This window comes from Chiloscyllium plagiosum, chromosome 5, assembly GCF_004010195.1.
Source record: "Chiloscyllium plagiosum isolate BGI_BamShark_2017 chromosome 5, ASM401019v2, whole genome shotgun sequence".
Taxonomy (NCBI): Eukaryota; Metazoa; Chordata; class Chondrichthyes; order Orectolobiformes; family Hemiscylliidae; genus Chiloscyllium; species Chiloscyllium plagiosum.
In genome coordinates, this window is record NC_057714.1 from 89,660,310 (window position 1) to 89,680,834 (window position 20,525).

General features: G+C 43.4%; 1 protein-coding gene across 7 annotated transcripts in view; it reads left to right on the forward strand.

Annotated features, from left to right (window-relative positions):
* Positions 1-20,525, forward strand: part of LOC122550083 (integrin beta-1-like) — a 279,698-nt gene that overhangs the window by 249,492 nt on the left and 9,681 nt on the right. For 6 of the 7 annotated variants that reach the window (XM_043690612.1, XM_043690614.1, XM_043690616.1 and 3 more), the window contains 2 exons: positions 4,994-5,213; positions 8,152-8,357. In XM_043690612.1, the coding sequence (XP_043546547.1) occupies positions 4,994-5,213; positions 8,152-8,357 (426 nt within the window). Of the gene's footprint in view, positions 1-4,993; positions 5,214-8,151; positions 8,358-20,525 lie in introns of those variants that run through there. The other variant, XM_043690619.1, reaches the window with a different exon arrangement.

Sequence of the window (20,525 nt, forward strand, 5' to 3'; positions counted from 1 at the left end):
TCTGTGTGGAGTTTGCACATTCTCCCTGTGTTGTCTGCGTGGGTTTCCTCTGGGTGCTCCGGTTTCCTTCCACATTCCAAAGATGTGCAGCTTAGGTGATTTGGCCATGGTCAATTGCGCATAGTGTTAGGTGCATTAGTCAGAGGGAAATGGGTCTAGGTGGGTTACTCGTCAGACGGTCAGTGTGGACTAGTTGGGCCGAAGGGCCTGTTTCTGCACTGTAGGGAATCTAATCTAAAAAAACCCAAACATATAAATAGAAAGCAGGAATCATCAGCCATGCTTCGTCAGGAAGCTCACTGAAGATGTTACCTAATAGGGTGGCGAAACATCTGAACATGAACCTTCCAGCTTAGCAAGCAAACCTATATCCAGTATATGCAATATTTATGCACAAGCATGTCTTTTCACAATTGCAAATGGTGCCTTACCTCACCTTAGGTGTCCTGAGACCAGATCCAATGGGATATCTTACCTCTCCCTAAGAGCAAAAATATAAAGCATTCTTTCAACCTTTGCCCCTTTCATCCCCTCACCCCTTCACCACACACACACACACTCCTCATGCAACCTAACCAAATTCCTCATCATCCTTTCCAATCCTCTATGAAAGAAGTGCCTGCTATCCACCACTCTTTCCCCTTCATGTATCATGCCAATGCATTAATTAACCACAAGTGCCCATTTATGGGGAAAAATTGTAGTTTTATTTCTATAATTTCTATATTTTAGGTTACACTATACTGAGAAGAGTACTGATATTCATAAATGTGCATGTTTTTGACAGTGACACATCTTGACACATTAACACTTGTTGACACATCATGACACAGTTTAAGTCAACTTGACAGCTCTTGACAAATTGGGAAGTTTCATAATAGTTATGCACTTTTCAAACACAACCTTCTCCAGTTGAGAGACTCAAACAATTCCACCTGACACCACCCACCAAAAAGATCCCTGATCCCAAGGTATGCGAGGAACATATCCACAAGGATACTTCAGCTTTCCAGAGGGTTACCTTGCTATCATAAAGACATGTAAAGACAAAAGATCTGCTCTTACCAAGTCTAATCTCGACAATCTAGATTCCCAACAACAGTGACTGCGAAATCCCATTTCATTGGAGGTCTCTGGTCTTTTAAATGGACACCTACCTCCAGGACCTATGCATACACCAGCTATCAGCTGCTCCTGCAAAAGATGAGAGGTGCCATGTTTGGATACAGAAATTGAAATTCCTGAGCTCTGGGGTATATTTGCCTCAGTGGAGAGGGTCTCTGTTGTGGCAAAATTCCTGGCCAATGTTTGGGTCTATGACTAAGTGCGTCATACAGAATTTTTTATCTATCAGGACTGTTAGAAAAGTGATACCATGATCACTGAAGCCAGTGCTGAACTGAGATGGGATTCACAAAGGACATTGTGAAACTTGAAATGGGTTCAGAAAAGATTTACGAGGATGTTGCCAGGGTTGGAGGGTTTGAGCTACAGGGAGAGGCTGAATAGGCTAGGCCTGTTTTCCCTGGAGCATCGAAGGCTGAGAGGTGACCTTATGGAGGTTGATAAAATCATGGAGGCATGGATAGGGTTCTTGGAAAAGGTCTTTTCCCTGGGATGGAGGAGTCCAGAACTAGAGGGCATAGGTATAAGGTGAGAGGAGAAAGATTTAAAAAGGGTCCTAAGGGGCAACCTTTTCATGCGGTGTGTGTATGGAATGACCTGCCAGAGGAAATTGTGGAGGTTGGTATAATTACAACATTTAAAAGGCATCTGGATGGTACATAAATAGGAAGGGTTTAGCCAAGTTTTGCCTAATGGGACTAGATTAGTTTAGGATATCTGGTCGGCATGGACAAGTTGGACAGAAGCGTCTGTTTCCCTGCTGTATATCTCTATGACTCTATAAACCTCTGAATTTGTTGATATATTTCACTTGATAGATAAAGTTAACAGATACATTGGGTGTAGGGGTTATTGCACTGATCTGTGGAGCAGGGTTGTCAATGTAGGTTTTACGCCGAGAATTCTTCACACATTGTCCCTGATCTCAGTGACCTGAAGAAACCTACTGTGATTAGCTGTACTTGTCTAATCTCATTTTCAAAATGCTATTCATAAAGTGTGTGAGAAAAGAAGAGTTTATTTGATTTGCTGTCATTCTTGGGGGCCAGGGGTGTGTGATGTTGGTACAATAAAGCAAGTATTTCAGGCACACTGAAACTAGGAGAAGCTTTCCCATGCCAAATTTGCAGTAATGGAGATTTTTTTCTGATCGGTGCTGTCAATTCCACAGGCACAGAATGAGTACAGAGAAGTTGAAATATTGGGTGAACAGGTTTTAATTCTGCCTGATTACTTCAGCCCACACACCTTACTTGTTGAAGCATTGACACACAAATAGTATTTAATCTATATTCCAATTTGCTTCAGAATGCCAGGTTTATTTGCCTTCAGAACACTGTGTGGAGTCTGTGCATTCTCTCTGTGCCTGCATGATTTTCTCTGGGTGTTCCAGTTTCCCCCCCAAAGTCCGAAGATGTGCGGTTTAGGTGGACTGGTCATGCTAAATTGCCTGTAGTGTCGAGGGATGTGTAGATTAGGTGAATTAGCTATGGGAAATGCAGAGTTACAGGGATAGAATAGGGGGTTTGGGTCTGGGTGGGATGCTCTGTAAAGAGTCAGTGTGCACTTAATGGGCTGAGTGGCCTGCTTCCAAACTGCAGAGATTCTATGATTCGAGTCCGTTTTGAATGAGAGTGAGGGGCTTCAGATGATTTTTGTTCCAATGTTTCCAATGCATTTTTAAAATTGTGATGTCAGTTTCATGAATCCTGGAAACAAGTCCTGTATTTTTCTTCATATAGTCTATATTTTTGGGATAATCTTTTGCAATTGGCTCAGTAAGGAAGATTTAATAAAATCCATTTATTGGTCAGTTTCTCTTCAAAAATTCCAAGAGTAGCCCTTTATTTCAGCTGCGACAATGGAGGAAGAATGAGAATGGAACAGGCAGGAAAATGAGTATGAGAAAATATTTTTCCAGCCAAAATATCATGGTCTATACTCTAGGGAGTCCTGATGGGCAACAAGTTATGATGATGTTAATGGTGGAAATTAATTTGTGCTTGCCCCAAATGTGTGTTCTTAAAATTGGTACAAACTGAAGTAATTGATACCCAGTAAACCAGAAGACACCAAGGCTAAAATGAAGACATCCACATTATTCCACCAACCGTATCTACATTCCATGAAACTAACCCTGAGGAACTGAACCCATAGCCTCTGTTAGTATCAAGTTAGTTACAGAGCTGAGCTAATCTCATAAATTTACTTTATTCATAAAACATCTCTTTGTGTGTGTATATAGACTGGACAAATGCAGTTCGGTTCTGTATATGATTAGGTTCCCTACAGTGTGGAAACAGGCCCTTCAGCCCAACAAGTCCACACCAACCCTCCAAAGAGCAACCCACCCAGACCCATTCCACTACATTTATCCTTGCACCTAACACTCCAGACAATTTAGCATGGCCAATTCACCTAACCTGCACATCTTTGGACAATGAGAGGAAACCGGAGCACCCGGAGGAAACCCACGCAAACACAGGGAGAATGTGCAAACTCCTTTCACAGACAGTTGCCTGAGGCGGGAATTGAAGCCAGGTCCCTGGTGCTGTGAGGCAGCAGTGCTAACCACTGAGCCACCATGCTGTATATCAAATGAACAAACATTGGGCTAAGATTCTATCCAAAAAACCCCAAAGACCTCTCTTATACATTTAATACTAATATTTACATATATTTGAGGCACTAGGAGGGTCCAATAACTGAATGGACTCCCATTTACCTTCAGCAGGAAGACCTCAGGCAGTGATCTTTCCCCACTACACCTTGGCAGCAGCTGCTCCAAGCTTTCATGTATTCCCCAGCATGCCGTCCTGAACCTTGGAGTGTTCCCATCTGCAATACTCAGTTGGGGGTCAACTTCTTGCTTTGGAAGACCAACACATGTCAGGCAGACCAAAGAGCATCTTTCACCGAACTGATGGTCCTCCAGGCGCAACTGATGTTTATTTCAGTGTGCTTCCCAGGCTGAAGAGGACAGAGTCCTGTGTCCCTGTGCTGCTGGGAATAAACCTCAACACAAACCATTGCAACTTTCTGTGACCAGCTTCAAGACCAGTTAAAGTATCACAGAACTGCTGCCCTTGGAGGCATAGCTCCTGGAATGCTAAACTCTCACACCTTACTTTCATAGCAAGTTGCTTTATTGGTCATGAGACCATGGGTTTAGGGACTGCAACATTCCATTAGCTTCCCGCTAACAGTATTTTTTGTTCCATGTTTATTTAGTCAGTTTTCTTAATGCTTAAACAACCTTTACAAAGGTTGAAGTATACAGATAAAGCACTGACAGCCATTCTGATTGGTGAAATTTACTTCAAAAGGAATTTTTACATGACAGCCCCCTTGCTGTATTTGGTATCCTTTGGTCATTTCCCACACTATAATGCTGGTACTGCACAACATGCTTACCATCTAAAACAGCAATCACTGCAGGAAGTATGTTTAAAAATTTCAGCTGGATAGAAAGTTTGGAGTGTATCTGAATTAAACGGAGTTGAAAAATGGCAGGCACGGAGGCACAGTGGTTAGCACTGCTTCCTCATCGTGACAGAGACCTGGGTTCACTTCTAGTCTTGGGTGGCGTTTGCACATCCTCCCTATTTCTGCATGGGTTTCTATTGGGTGCTCCAGTTTCCTCCCTCAGTCCAAAGATGTACAGGTTAGATGGATTGGCCATGGTAAACTGCTGTACTGTTTGGGCACGTTAAGGCTAGGTAGATTAGCCATGGTATATTTGGGTTATGGGCATGGAAGACTGTGAGTCCGGGTGCAGTGTGGTTTGGAGCAGACTCGATGGGCTGAATGGCCTCTATCTGCATTGTAGAGATTGCATAATTCTAACCTTTTTGACTTCTGGTTGCAGGAAATGGCATTTGCCATTGTGGAAAATGCGAGTGCCTACCTACTTTTACAGGCAGTGCCTGTCATTGTTCAATAGATATGGATTCATGTAAATCACCGAATGGACGGATATGTAATAACAAAGGAATATGTGAATGTGGTCAGTGTAGATGCACAGAGGGGTTCACAGGACCAACATGTGAGCACTGTCCAACTTGTTCTGGTGTCTGTACGGACCTTAAGTAGGTATTCTGTCAATTATAACGTATGTGATGGCTTATTTATTTCTCTGACAAATGTTTGTATTCATCAAAAAGGAAGTAATTTGATAACTCTTTTGATTTCGAGCCCATGTATCATTAGCTCCTTTTCTGTGATAGATATTAATAACCTGTACCAGAAATTTTGAAGCCCATGGCCTTTTTCCTGTCAGGAGCAGCGCGAGACAGAGCGGAGGTAACATTGGAGACCAGAAGTGACCATAACTGCCTCACATTTACCATAGCCATGGAGAGGGAAAGAAGCAGTTACCAGGGGAAGATATTTAATTGGGGAAAAGGAAATTATGACGCTATCAGACAGGAGTTGGGAATGACGCTATCAGACAGGAGTTGGGAAGTACAGACTGGGAGCAATTGTTCCACAGAAAGGACACAGACATGTGGAGACTGTTTAAGGAGCAGTTGTTGCGAGTGATGCACAAATTTGTTCTGCTGAGACAGGCAAGAAGGGGTAAGATTAAGGAGCCTTGGATGACGAAAACAGAGGAGTTTTTCATCAAAAGGAAGAAGGCAGCTTACGTAGGGTAGAGGAAGCAAGGATCTAGCACAGCTTGACAGGATTACAGGCTTTCTAGGAAGGAGCTCGGAAATGGACTGAGGAGAGCCAGGAGGGGGCACAAAAAAGGCTTGGCAGGAAGGATGAGGGAGAATCCAAAGACATTTTAGTCATATGTGAGGAATAAGAGAATGATCAGGGAGAAGGTAAGGCCGATCAGACATAGTTTAGGCAACTTGTGTGTGGAGTCTGAGCAGATTAGGAAGATTAGGAAGCCCTAAATGGAAAGATTAAATAAATTAAAAGCCCTAAATAAGGTTTTCTGCTTCGGTTTTCACTAAAGAAAAGGGACCTTGTTGTGAATGAAAACGTTGAGGAGCTGGGAGATAGGCTTGAACAGATCAAGTTTCCTGATGAAGGGCTTTTGCCCGAAACATCGATTTCAAAGTTCCTTGGATGCTGCCTGAACTGCTGTGCTCTTCCAGCACCACTCATCCAGAATCTGGTTTCCAGCATCTGCAGTCATTGTTTTTACCTCGTTGAATAGATCAAGATTTAAGAAGTTGATGTGCTGGAAATTTTGGCAAACGTTAAGATTGATAAGTCCCCAGGCCAAAACAGATTTATCCTAGGTTACTCTGGGAAACGAGAAAGGAGGTTGCTAAGCCATTGGTGAAGATCTTTGCTTCCTCACACTCCATGGGAGTCGTACCGGAGGATTGGAGGGAGGCGAATGTTGTTCCTCTTTTCAAGAAGGGTAAGAAGGAAATCCCTGGCAATTACAGACCAGTCAGTCTTACATCTGTGGTCAGCACAATTCTGGAAAGAATTCTGAGGGTTAGGATTTATGACTATTTGGAAAAATATAGCATGATTAAAAGCAGTCAGCATGGCTTTGTAAGGGGCAGGTCATGCCTCACAAATCTTATTGAGTTCTTTGAAGACGTGACGAGACAGGTCAACTAAGGTTGTGCAGTGGATGTGGTGTACATGGACTTCAGCAAGGCATTTGATAAAGTTCCCCATGGTAGGCTCAATCATAAAGTCAGGAGGTATAGGATACAGGGAGATTTGGCTGTCTGGATTCAGAATTGGTTGGCTGACAGGAGGCAAAGAGTGGTTGTAGATGGAAAGTATTCTGCCTGGAAATCAGTGTTGAGTCGAGTCCCGCAGGGCTCTGTTCTTGGGCCTCTGCTCTTTGTAGATTTTATCAATGACTTGGATGAGGAGGTTGAGGGGTGGGTTAGTAAGCTTTCCAATGACACAAAGGTTAGAGCTCTGTTGATAGTATCAAGGGCTATTGCAGGCTGCAGCATGATATAGAGAGGATGCAGAGCTGGGCTGAGAAATGGTAGCTGGAGTTCAACCTGGATAAATGCGAAGTGATGCATTTTGGAAGGTCGAACTTGAATGCTGAATATAGGATTAAAGACAGGATTCTTGGCAGTGTGGAGGAACAGCGGGATCTTGGTGTTCAAGTGCATTGGTCCCTCAAAGTTGCCACCCAAGTGGACAGGGTTGTTAAGAAAGCATATGGTGTTTGGCTTTCATTAACAGTGGGATCGAGTTTAAGAGCCACGAGGTTTTGCTGCAGCTCTACAAAACCCTGGTGAGACCACACTTGGAATATTGTATCCACTTCTGGAAAGGTGCAGAGGCTTTACAGAGGGTACAAAGAAGGTTTGCCAGGATGCTACCTGGACTGGAGGGCTTGTCTTACAAAGAGGGTTGACTAAGCTCGGATTTTGCTGTTTGGAGAGAAGGAAGAGGAGGGGTGACCTGATCGAGGTATACAAGGTAATGAGAGGCATGGATGGAGTCGATAGCCAGAGACATTTCCCCAGGGCAGAATTGACTGCCATGAGGGGTCATAGTTTTAAGGTGTTAGGAGGAAGGTATAGAGGGGACGTCAGAGGTAGGTTCTTTACGCAGAGAGTTGTGAATGCATGGAATGCGTTGCCAGTGGGAGTGATGGAAGCAGAGCCATTAGGGACATTTAAGCGACTGCTGGACATGCACATGGATAGCAGTGAATTGAGGGATGCATAGGTTAGGTTATTTTATTTTATTTTAGATTAGGAATAATCCCCGTCCCAACATCATGGGCCAAAGGGTCTGTTCTGTGCTATACATTTCTATGTTCTATGTTCTATGTTCTAACTCATTCGAACAAATATATCTGACTGACTTAACAGCAAATTCCTAAGTGTCATTTTAACGTGCTGAAATGTATCTGAATCATATGCTCCTGCCGACTCCAAAGATTGTGATTTGACATTGAAGAGATCATTTCTGATTTTCACGGCCCTGGCAAGCGACTTTCTCAGCAGGAGGGCAAACATAGAAAGATGCCCCTTATGTTTGTGCTGGTTTAATCCAACCTGCATCTTAACTCTTTTACAGGGACTGTGTCCTGTGTAAAGCCTTTAAAAAAGGACCCAAGAAAGAAATCTGTGATCAGTGTGGGTTTGAAGTAACTCTCGTGGATCGTCCAGATGAGTTGCCACAATCGCTTTGCCGGTTTATGGACCCAGACATCGGCAACTTCTGCTTTTCATATTTTTTTAACAACCAGAATGTTCCAGAAGTTCATGTTGTTAAAATCCCAGGTGAGTCTTTTATCATGAACCACAGGGATGTGTTTATTCTGAATCTACAAAATTCAAAGATTTGTTTAGTTATGTCATGTTGTTTTTGGAACAAACGAAAAACAGTTCCTGGAACGAAGTTTGCTTTAATGCTCTTTAATATACGTTATCTTTTGGGATTTGTCATGGGGTGAAGTGCTGCACTCTTGAGGTTGATGTATGGCAGAAGTCACAGACTGGAAACCCTTGGAGGTCACATACAAAGTTGAAATCAGTATTTCCAACAATGTTCATGAATCTCACGTCAAAATTACAAACAGATTCTGATGTTTCGACTTGTAATTCATCCACCAGTGAGAAAGACAAGCTTCGCTGCTCTTCCATCCTCTCAAAATTCAAAGAAACTAACAGTAAGAAATGTAAGATTTGCAGCAAACAGGCTGGGCTTTGTATAGCAGATAACCAGGATCTACAGTGCACAGGCCACTCTGATTACAAGTTTGACTGAGAGTCAATTATGGCATTGTTGGAAAATTTTATTGATAACAAGGGAGCAAAATGGGGACTAAGTGCAGTAGCCTGTCTGGAAAGTGCCATTGAAATGATGCTGTATGTTTAACCATGTTCATTAAATGGAATACAAGCTGCATGCCAACTTCATGATGCCAATATTTTGAAATGAATTTCGCATTCATTGCTGGTGGGCACAGGCACACGGAGATACGCAGGGGAATGACCAAGAGTGATTAGTTAACTTTTAGTATAATACGATACATTCCTTCCTTTGTGGTAGCCATTATTTTTGACCAAGCTAATTTTCTGATGGTTAGTGACGGAGCGAAGGCAAAATGTGGGGCTGTTGGTGACTGGGCAATTGGAGTTGCACTTATTGATATGGCATGGCTGAGTTCTTCACCAGCAATTGAACTGGCAAAAGCTTGTGTTGGTGTCCTCCTCGCTTCCCTTTATCCTTTTCTGCTCTCCCTTTTCCTGCTATTTAGAGTCATAGAGTCATAGAGATGTACAGCATGGACACAGACTCTTCGGTCCAACCCGTCCATGCCGACCAGATATTCCAACCCAATCTAGTCCCACCTGCCAGCACCCAGCCCATATCCCTCCAAACCCTTCCTATTCATATACCCATCCTTATGCCTCTTAAATGTTGCAATTGTACCAGCCTCCACCACTTCCTCTGGCAGCTCATTCCATACACGTACCACCCTCTGTGTGAAAAAGTTGCCCCTTAGGACTCTTTTATATCTTACCCCTCTCACCCTAAACCTATCTAGTTCTGGACTCCCCAATCCCAGGGAAAAGACTTTGTCTATTTATCCTATCCATGCCCCTCATAATTTTGTAAACCTCTATAATGTCACCCCTCAGCCCCCGACGCTCCAGGAAACACACAGCCCAGCCTGTTCAGCATCTCCTTATAGCTCAGATCCTCCAACCCTGGCAACATCCTTGTAAATCTTTTCTGAACCCTTTCAGGTTTCACAACATCTTTCCGATAGGAAGGAGACCAGAATTGCACGCAATATTCCAACAGTGGCCTAACCAATGTCCTGTACAGCCGCAACATGACCTCCCAACCCCTATACTCAATACTCTGACCAATAAAGGAAAGCATACCAAATGTCTTCTTCACTATCCTATCTACCTGTGACTCTACTTTCAAGAAGCTATGAACCTGCACTCTAAGGTCTCTTTGTTCAGCAATACTCCCTAGGACCTTTCCATTAAGTGTATAAGTCCTGCTAAGATTTGCTTTCCCAAAATGCAGCATCTCGCATTTATCAGAATTAAACTCCATCTGCCACTCCTCAGCCCATTGGCTGATCTGGTCCAGATCCTGTTGTAATCTGAGGTAACCCTCTTCGCTGTCCACTGCACCTCCAATTTTGGTATCATCTGCAAACTTACTAACTGTACCTCTTATGCTCACATCCAAATCATTTATGTAAATGACAAAAAGATTTCTCAAACTCCTCTTCTTCATCTGATCACCGTATGGTTGGAATGCTGGAGCCGTTTCCCCTTATGACAGCAAGGCTTTCTGATTATCAAAAGACCATGATGAACTTAGACATTCAACTTTTCTAAATGCAAGGGTCAACCTAACAGAACCAGCTCATGAAGGCTTTGTGTCAGCACATCAATGGTCTGTTCTATCAAATTTCATGAAGCAGCATGGCTTTCATATAATCATTAGAATTCCTACAGTGTGGGACCAAGCTATTCAGCCTATCAAGTCCACACCAACCCTCCAAACAGCATTCCAGCTAGACGCACCCTTGTAACCCCGCATTTACCACGTATAATTCACTTAGCCTGCACATCCCTGGACACTGTGGGAAATTTAGCATGGCCAATCACCAACAACTGGAGGAAAGACATGCAGACTGTCACTTAAGGTCTGGAATCGAACCCAGGTCCCTGGTGTTGTGAGGCAGCAGTGCTAACCACTGTGCCACCCGAGCAGTTTCAGTGCATGCATGTGTAGGCTGTGCACCAGAGCTGTCAACCATGTGATCAGTGGAAACCCAGAGACCAGCCTTCCATTTGCCATTGTGCCTTAAAGGCAGCTGGCATGGTGGAGTGTTGCAGAAGGCGGTACGAGTGCTGCCAGGATACCGGGCATTGATTTTCACGATCTATCACCTCTAATCACACACTAGACATTGATGGGAGTGGAGTCTCGTTATTGGCTTTGCCTGTGGTTCACTAGATTGTTAATCTTATCCAATCTGGAAAGATTGAAAACAATGAGCCTGTTTTCTCTGGTCCTTAAACCATTGAGAGATGATCTCAGTGAACATGTGAGATCCTTAAAGGATTTGACAGGGTAGATGCTGAGGTCCTTTCAGCTGACTGAAGAATCAAGACTGAGGGGTCATAATCTCTGGATAAGAGGCTCACCATTTAGAACTGAGGTGAAGAGATAAGTCTTCAGTCAGAGGCTGTGAATCTTTGGAAGTCTCTAACTGTGAATGTTGAGTTATTGGTTATATTTAAGACTGAGATTGCTGAATTTTTGGATTCTAGTGGAATCTAAGAATGTGAGAACAGCCAGGAAAGTAAATTTAGAAGTTTAATCATGACCTTACTGATGGTGGAGCAGAAAAGAGATGCCAGATGGCTGCTTCTATTTCTTCAGTTTATTTATGTGCTGCATTAATATCTGCAGCCAGGAAACTTTACACTGATTTTATCTTAAAAGGGGGGAATGGATTCATACCTTTAATTGGCTTTACTGTTCTCAGTGAGGAACCTAATTGTTGTAAAATCATAATAATTAAGAGCAGAGTTGAATGGTCAATAACAGGGGTGAAAGGCAGGAGGTTTAGTGAGAATTTGAAGTAAATCGTTTTCACCCCAAGGGTGATGGGTGTCTGGAATGGACTGCCTGAGAGGTTAGTTGAGGTAGGAAACCTCACAACCTTTAAGAAGTGTCTTACCATTCAAGGCTATAGATCTATTGGAAGAAAATAGGACTAATGTAGATTGAGAGTGGATTTTGTGTCTTGTATATTGTATGAATCTACAAGACCATGGCTGAACCTGCCCAGGTCTCACTTTTTTTTGAGCCAGCCCCTCATAGTCCTCAATTCATCATCATTTCAAAAATCTATCGACCTCATCTTTAAATACTTCCAGTGATCCAACCTCCAAGACTCTCTGGGGTAGAGAATTCCTCTCATTTGCTAAACTCTGGGTGAAGAGATTCCTTCACATCTCAGTTTTAAATGAGTCTATCGTTATTCTGAAACTATTCTCCCCTCATTCCTGTCCAAGATTCCCCCACTCGTGGAATCCTCTCAACATCTACTCTGACAAGTACCCTCAGACTCCCTTGAATAATCTTCTTTTCTGGTGAAATCGAATTTAAGGTTGCAGGACTGTGAACGATCAATGCTTGGGTGTGGGCACCAAGAACTGTAACCTGTAGCAGGGGCCATAGATTCAAGTGAAGTGGCAGAAGGATTAGAGGGGATATGAAGAAACACATTTTTATGCAGAGGATGGCGGGTGTCTGGAGTTCACTGCCTGAGTTGGTGGTGGAGGCAGAGACCCTAAATTCCTTTTTAAAAATATCTGGATCTGCACCTTAAGTGCTGTGGGCTGCAGGGCTCTGAGCCAGGGATTAGAAAGGGCATTTGGGTGTCTTTGGATCAGCATGGACAAGATGGGTCGAATGGTCCCCTTCCATGCTGTGTCATTTCCATGCTTCTTCTGTAATTCTCCCTGCACTGAGGACTGAATTACACCTTTCCCCATAGCTAGACCTGGGCACCTCCTCAACAGTTCAAAGGCTTGTCCCTCATTGATGTTCAGTGTCTTTAAGGGAGACTAGTATTCCCAGAAACAAGAGAGAATGATAGTGATTAGTTCCAGTGCTGCTCAAGAGAGAAAATGAACCCTGACTGGTTTTTTACTTCGGTTGCCCTCATCAGGTCATTGAACATTCTGTTGCCCTGTTTGCAGTACCATGACCACCTCTTTCAATGTCACCATTTTGCTGAGGGAGTCCTTTCCACTCGTGATTACCCATCAGCCTTTCTGCCCTTGTTTTGGAAAAGTGTGAAGATCAGACTCAGTGAAGTTTTCATGTCCCCTTTCACTGTGTCTTTGTATTGGTTCCTTTTGGCAGCTCCTCCTTTTGGAAGTCTTTCTCTCAAAGTCTCTGAGGTTGTCTGCTAAGATCTCAATGTGCACAATCTGGCGTTCTGTATCCTCTATGACGAGCTCTCAGTCCTCATCTGACTCGGCGTGCTCTGCTCTTCTCAATTCCAGCACACTTCTCATTACAGCTGCTACCAATATCCAAACCCCCCACCGGCTGAGTGCTCCCATTCTACACAGGATCTTAATGAGGTTTTAAATGAATTACAGCAAGGTCAGCAGGACAACACGTCAGTGGAAGGACATGCCAATTCTGAAGTGCCACATAGTGAAGGCCCCATGTATTTAAAGGACCAATATTATCCTTCTGTAATGGATCCGTTTATCATATTCACTTCGTTTATTTTTAACCAATTTGCTTGGGAATGTCATGGCTCACCTCCGGAACATGGGGGATTTGAATCCAGACATTCTGGCCCAAATGTCGGGACTTAGCACTGTGCCACAAGATTGTTACATAGACAATATGATCAGTCATAGGAGCAGTAGTCCATTGAGCCCCTCGAACCTGTTCCACCATTCAATGGAATCATGCCTGATCTGGGGCCTAACTCCATATATAATGCTTTGACTCAGAAGCCTTAATATCTTCGTTAAAAAAAATTATTAATCCCAGATTTAAATGTAATAACTGATCAAGTAGGATCCCTCAAGATGAGGATGATGTATGTCAGGGACGGTTGGGTCCTCTCAGGTGACACCATGGCTGCACAGTGGCTCAGTGGTTAGCACTGCTGCCTCACAGCGCCGGGGACCTGGGTACAATTCCTGCCTCGGGCAACTATCTGTGTGGAGTTTGCACATTCTTCCTGTGTCTGCGTGGGTTTCCTCCAGGTGCTCCAGTTTCCATCCATAGTCCAAAGATGTGCAGGTTAGGTGAACTGGCCATGCTAAATTACCCGTAGTGTTAGGTGAAGGGGTAAATGCAGTGGAATGGGTCTGGGTGGGTTGCTCTTCAGAGGGTCGGTGTGGACTTGTTGGGCCAAAGGGCCTATTTCCACACTGTAAGTAATCTAATCTAATCAACAGGCCAATCTGGGCAGAAGTGACAGTAATTGTCTGAGGAGGGGTTTGCGTGGGTTGTAGGTGCGCCTTCTGCTTTCATCACTTCACTGCAGCAGAGTTTATACACACAGTTTCTGACAGTGTTGTGACTTGTCGGATGAGGAGCTGCCACAGGGTACAGTTACCAGAAAATCCCATTCATTGCACAAACACCAGTTTATCTCCTTTTGATGAGGCCTTCAGAATGTCCTTCAAATGTTTCCTGTGTTCTCCTTGAGATCAGATGTCACCTTTAAATTGTGAAACGGTGATCTACTTTGGAAGCCAAATATGTGTTTGCAGTGTCTGGCGTAGAGGAGCTGATTTCACATGATCAGCAGTGTGGGAGGATTGGTTCCTGTCAGGACATTAGAGTTTGTTCACCTGCTTTGACAATTGACTTTGAGATTCCTGCTGAGATGCTGCCAGTAGACGTTTTCTAACAACTGGAGAGGGGTAATCCAACTGTCCAAATTTGTGACAATAACAGCTATGTAGATTAGACCATTTGCCCTTTTACAGAGGTCTCTGCTGTCAAAGACACAGTTGTACAATTTTTGGAAGACTGTGCTGGCACAGAGGGTTCCGTGTTGGATTTCCACACTGATAGTGATCTCTTGAGGAAGATAATGAACAAGGTATATGCGAAGTGTGCACTGAATTCTAGAGCACCCCATGTATAAAGGTCTGACAGACTGAGCAAGGGTTCATGACCACCAGCTTTATAAATCTTTGTGATTAATTCTGTGAGAGTTTGCATCATGCCCAAATCCAAGCTCTCAAGCTGTTGAGGGCTTGTGTTGATTTTTGTCTGATGTTACTGTTATGACCTCAGATGAGACCCTCCCCCAAATTTGCTATAATCCCTGGATGAGACCCTTCAAATTCTGTTACAATCCAGTGAGGGATTAGTAACTTTGTTGTAAAGTGCATGAATTTGAAATTTAAGGTAGTTACCAAGAGAATAGCACCTCAAGATTCCACAAATTAAAATTAAAATGAACACAAGAAATTTTACTATTTACAAGTCAGCAAAGCAAAACGTCAACACCATCTTTCCTACTTTAACATTAAAAATTAACATTCGGCATATCCTGAGGTGTCAATCAGGAAAAACTACAACACAAGATCATTGTCTCGCCAAACAGTGAAAACAGGGTGAGATCTCAGCTCGGCAGTCCTGCCCCATTCAGTCAAGAATTGGGGTGGTCAATTAAACAACAAACAGAGGTGGAGTCGCTACAAATATCCTCATATTTAATGACGAAGAGTATAGCATTCAGTAAAAAAGATAAGGCTAATCTATATAGCCTATTGGTATTATTACCAGACTATTAACCCAGAGACCTGGTAATGTTCTGGGAACCTGGGTTCAATCCCTACCATGGCAGGTAGTGGAATTTGAATTCAACAAAAATCTGGAATTAAGAGTCAAATAATGATCATGAAACCATTGTTGATTAATCACTAATGTCCTTTAGGGAAGGAATCTGCCGTCCTTACATGGTCTGGCACACATGAGATTCCAGACTCACAGCAATGTGGTTGACACTTGGAAATTTGGGATGGGTAATAAATACTGACCTGGCCAGTGAATGAATTAAAAACAAAGATATCCACCTACAGCCTAGGTGCAAAGTCAGTGATCCATCTCAGTCTCTTCCTGACGTCCCCAGATCTAACCAGATCCATTGATGTCAAAGACCCTCTCTCCTACAAAAGCTATTTGCCCTGGGAAACTTTGGCAATTGTGCTGAAGATGTGTAGAGGAATGTTTAGCCCCTTGAATTCTGCAATTTTTAAGAAAGTAGACAGGTAGGAGGCTGGAAGAACACAGCAAGCTAGGCAGCATCAGGATGTGGAGAAATCAATGTTTTGTGTGTAACGCTTTATCAGCACTGGGGTTGGGTGTAGGGGAAGCTGCAGATAAAGGGGGTGGTGGGGGCAGGGTGGTGAAGTGGGGACAGGTGAAGACAGGTTGCGAGTACGACCTGGTTGGTCAATGGGAGGAATGAACCTGGTTGGTGGCTGGGAGCAGTGGAAGGGAGGGAGAGGGGCTGAGAAGAGAGTAGGGTGATGGGAAGGGAGGTTTTTTATAATTGGAGAAACCAATGTTGAGTCCTCCGGGTTGTAGGCTGCCCAGACGGAAGATGAGGTGTAACAGAGTCATGGAGTCATAGAGATGTATAGCACGGAAACAGACCCTTCAGTCCAACCCGTCCATGCCGACCAGATATCCCAACCCAATCTAGTCCCAACTGCCAGCATCCGACCCATTTCCCTCCAAACCCTTCCTATACATATACCCATCCTTTTAAATGTTGCAATTGTACCAGCCTCCACCAGTTCCTCTGGCAGCTCATTCCATACACTTAACATCCTCTGCGTGAAAATGTTGCCCCTCAGGTCTTTTTTATATCTTACCCTCTCAACTTAAACTATGCCCTCTAATTCTGGACTCCCTCACTCCAGGGAAAAGACTTTGTCTATTTACCCTATCTATGCCCCTCATGATTTTATAGACCTCTATAAGGTCACCCCTCAGCCTCCGATGTTCCAGGGAAAACAAGCCCAGACTATTCAACGTCTCCCTATAGCTGAAATCCTCCAACCCTGGCAACATCCTTGTACATCTTTTCTGAACCCATTCAAATTTCACAACATCTTTCCGATAGGAAGGAGACCAGAATTGCATGCAATGTTCCAACAGTGACCTAACCAATGTCCTGTACAGCCGCAACATGACCTCCCAACTCCTGTACTCAATACTCTGACCAATAAAGGAAAGCATACCAAACACCTTCTTCGCTATTCTATCTACCTACGACTCTACTTTCAAGGAGCTATGAACCTGTCAAGGTCTCTTTGTTCAGCAACACTCCCTAGTACCTTACCATTAAGTGTATATGACCTGCTAAGATTTGCTTTCCCAAAATGCAACACCTCGCATTTATCTGAATTAAACTCCATTTGCCACTTCTCAGCCCATTGGTCCATCTGATCAAGATCCCATTGAAATCTGAGGTAACCTTCTTCGCTGTCCACTACACCTCCAATTTTGGTGTCATCTGCAAACTTACTAACTGTACCTCTTATGCTCACATTCACATCATTTATATAAATAATGAAAAGTGGTGGATCTAGCACCGATCCTTGTGGCACTCCACTGGTCACAGACCTCCACCACCACCATCTGTCTTCTACCTTTGAGCCAGTTCTATATCCAAATGGCTAAGTTCTCCCTGTATTCCATGAGATCGAACCTTGCTCACCATTCTCCCATGGGGAACCTTGTTGAACGCCTTACTGAAGTCCATATAAATCACGTCTACCGCTCTACCTTCATCAATCCTCTTTGATACTTCTTCAAAAAACTCAATCAAGTTTGTGAGACATGATTTCCCACGCACAAAGCCATGTTGACTATCCTTAATCAGTCCTTGCCTTTCCAAATACATGTACATCCTGTCCCTCAGGATTCCCACCAACAGCTTGCCCACCACCAACGTCAAACTCACTGGTCTATAATTCCCTGGCTTGTCCTTACCACCTTTCTTAAACATTGGCACCACATTAGCCAACCTCCAGTCTTCCAACACCTCACCTGTGACTATCGATGATGCAAATATCTAAGTAAGAGGCCCAGCAATCACTTCCCTAGCTTCCCACAGAGTTCAAGTCTACATCTGATTATGTCCTGGCGATTTATCCACTTTTATGCGTTTCAAGACATCCAGCACTTCCTCCTCTGTAATATGGACATTTTTCAAGATGTCACCATCTATTTCCCTACATTCTATATCTTCCATGTCCTCTTCCAAAGTAAACACTAATGCAAAATACTCGTTTAGTATCTCCCCCATTTTCTGTGGCGCCACACAAAAGCCGCCTTGCTGATCTTTGAGGGGCCCTATTCTCTCCCTAGTTACTCTTTTGTCCTTAATGTATTTGTAAAGACATTAATGTATTTGGATTCTCCTTAACCCTATTTGCCAAAGCTATCTAATGTCCTCTTTTTGCCCTCCTGATTTCCCTCTTAAGTATACTCCTGCTGCCTTTATACACTGTCCTGTCTATACCTGGCATATGCTTTCTTCTTCTTCTCCACAAAACCCTCAATTCCTTTAGTCATCCAGCATTCCCTATACCTACCAGCCTTCCCTTTCACCCTGACAGGAATATATTTCCTCTGGATTCTCATTATCTCATTTTTGAAGGCTTCCCATTTTCTAGCTGTCCCTTTACCTGTGAACAAATGCCCCCAACCAGCTTTTGAAAGTACTTGCCTAATACCGTCAAAAAAGGCCTTTCGCCAATTTAGAACTTCAACATTTAGATCTGATCTATCCTTTTCCATCACTATTTTAAAACTAATAGAATTATGGTCGCTGACCTCAAAGTGCTCCCCCACTAACACCTCAGTCATTTGCCCTGCCTTATTTCCCAAGAGTAGGTCAAGTTTTGCACCTTTTCTAGTAGATACATCCACATACTGAATCAGAAAATTGTCTTGTACACACTTAAGAAATTCCTCTCCATCTAAACCTTTAACACTATGGCAGTCCCAGTCAATGTTTGGAAAGTTAAAATCCCCTACCATAACTACCCTATTATTCTTACAGATAGCTAAGATCCCCTTACAAGTTTGTTTCTCAATTTCCCTCTGACTATTGGGGGGTCTATAATACAATCCCAATAAGATGATCATCCCTTTCTTATTTCTCAGTTCCACCCAAATAATTTCCCTGGATGTCTTTCCGGGAATATCCTCCCTCAGCACAGCTGTAATGCTATCCCTTATCAAAAATGCCACTCCCCCCTCCTCTCTTGCCTCCCTTTCTATCCTTCCTGTAGCATTTGTATCCTGGAACATCTCTAGTAGGTACATTGTTGTGGAAATTAAATTGACTCGACTCAACTATTAGTAAGAGCAAAGAAAAGAGCTTTATTAATTTTAACCTCTGCAATGCAGAGGGACCAATACACGTGGCAAAAATACCTTGTGTAAGGGCATTTGAGAATAATTCAGAAACTCTTCTTATACCATTCTTATCACAGTCTCAAGGACAAAGACTGGGAAAACTCAAGTTGTTATTTTTTTCATTCCTTTGTTGTGGACATACTGTTCTTATGTTTTCTTTAGCTCAAATCTAAAATCGACTGCTCACAAGGCCAGAGCTGAAAATGTGTTGCTGGAAAAGCTCAGGAGGTCAGGCAGCATCCAAGGAGCAGCTCATGCCCGAAACGTCAATTCTCCTGCTCCTTGGATGCTGCCTGACCTGCTGCGCTTTTCCAGCAACACATTTTCAGCTCTGATCTCCAGCATCTGCAGTCCTCACTTTCTCCTCCCTGCTCACAAGGCCAGTTTGAATGTTTACAAAGTTCCGCAGAGAACAAGCTGTCCCTCGACTGCAGACTTCAGAAAAGTTGCAAAGTGTCAGAAAAGTTTTAAATATTCTCTTTCAGATTTCAGAGTAAATGTTAATTTTGTTCATTTTCCATTTTATGCATCCATTAACTGGATCAGAAAATTTTCTTGTACACACTTAACAAATCCCTCTCCATCTAAGCCCTTAATACTATAGCAGTCCTATTTGTTCCAATTTGCAGTTTGATTCATCATGGCAATGGAGGAGGCCAAGGATGGTCATGTCAGAAAGGGAGTGGGAAGGGGAATTAAAATGGGCAGTGACTGGGAGGTCCAGTCGGCCCCATGTGGGCCCCATGCTTAGCAAACCGTTCCCTAAATTTACGTTTGGTCTCCCTGATGTAGAAAAGGCCACATCGGGAGTACTTGAAACTAGGTTGGAAGAGAGGCAGGTGAACCTCTATCTCACCTGGAAGGATTGTTTGGCCCCCTGGATGAAGGTCAGAGGGGTGGTGTACCAGCAGGTTTTACATCTTTTCCGGTTGCAGGGAAAAGTTCCTGGGGTTTCTGGGGGTTGGTAGGGAGAGTGGTGCAAACCAAGGCAGAAGAGGGGTGGGGAGAGGAAGGTGTTCTTAATGGTGGGGTCTAGTTGGAACTTTTAAGAAGACACACAATAGTCTTTCTTGTAAGTTTATGTCAAAGGAATGATTAATCATTTATTTTTGTGATGTGGAGGAGCCGGTGTTGGATTGGGGTGGACAAATTTAAAAATCACACAACACCAGGTTATAGTCCAACAGATTTATTTGGAAGTACTAGAGTCATAGAGTCATAGAGATGTACAGCATGGAAACAGACCCTTCGGTCCAACCCGACCAGATATCCCAACCCAATCTAGTCCCACCTGCCAGCACCCAGCCCATATCCCTCCAAACCTTTCCTATTCATAAACCCATCCAAATGCCTCTTAAATGTTGCAATTGTACCAGCCTCAACCACATCCTCTGGCAGCTCATTCCTTACACGTACCACCCTCTGCATGAAAAAGTTGCCCCTTAGGTATCTTTTATATCTTTCCCCTCTCACCCTAA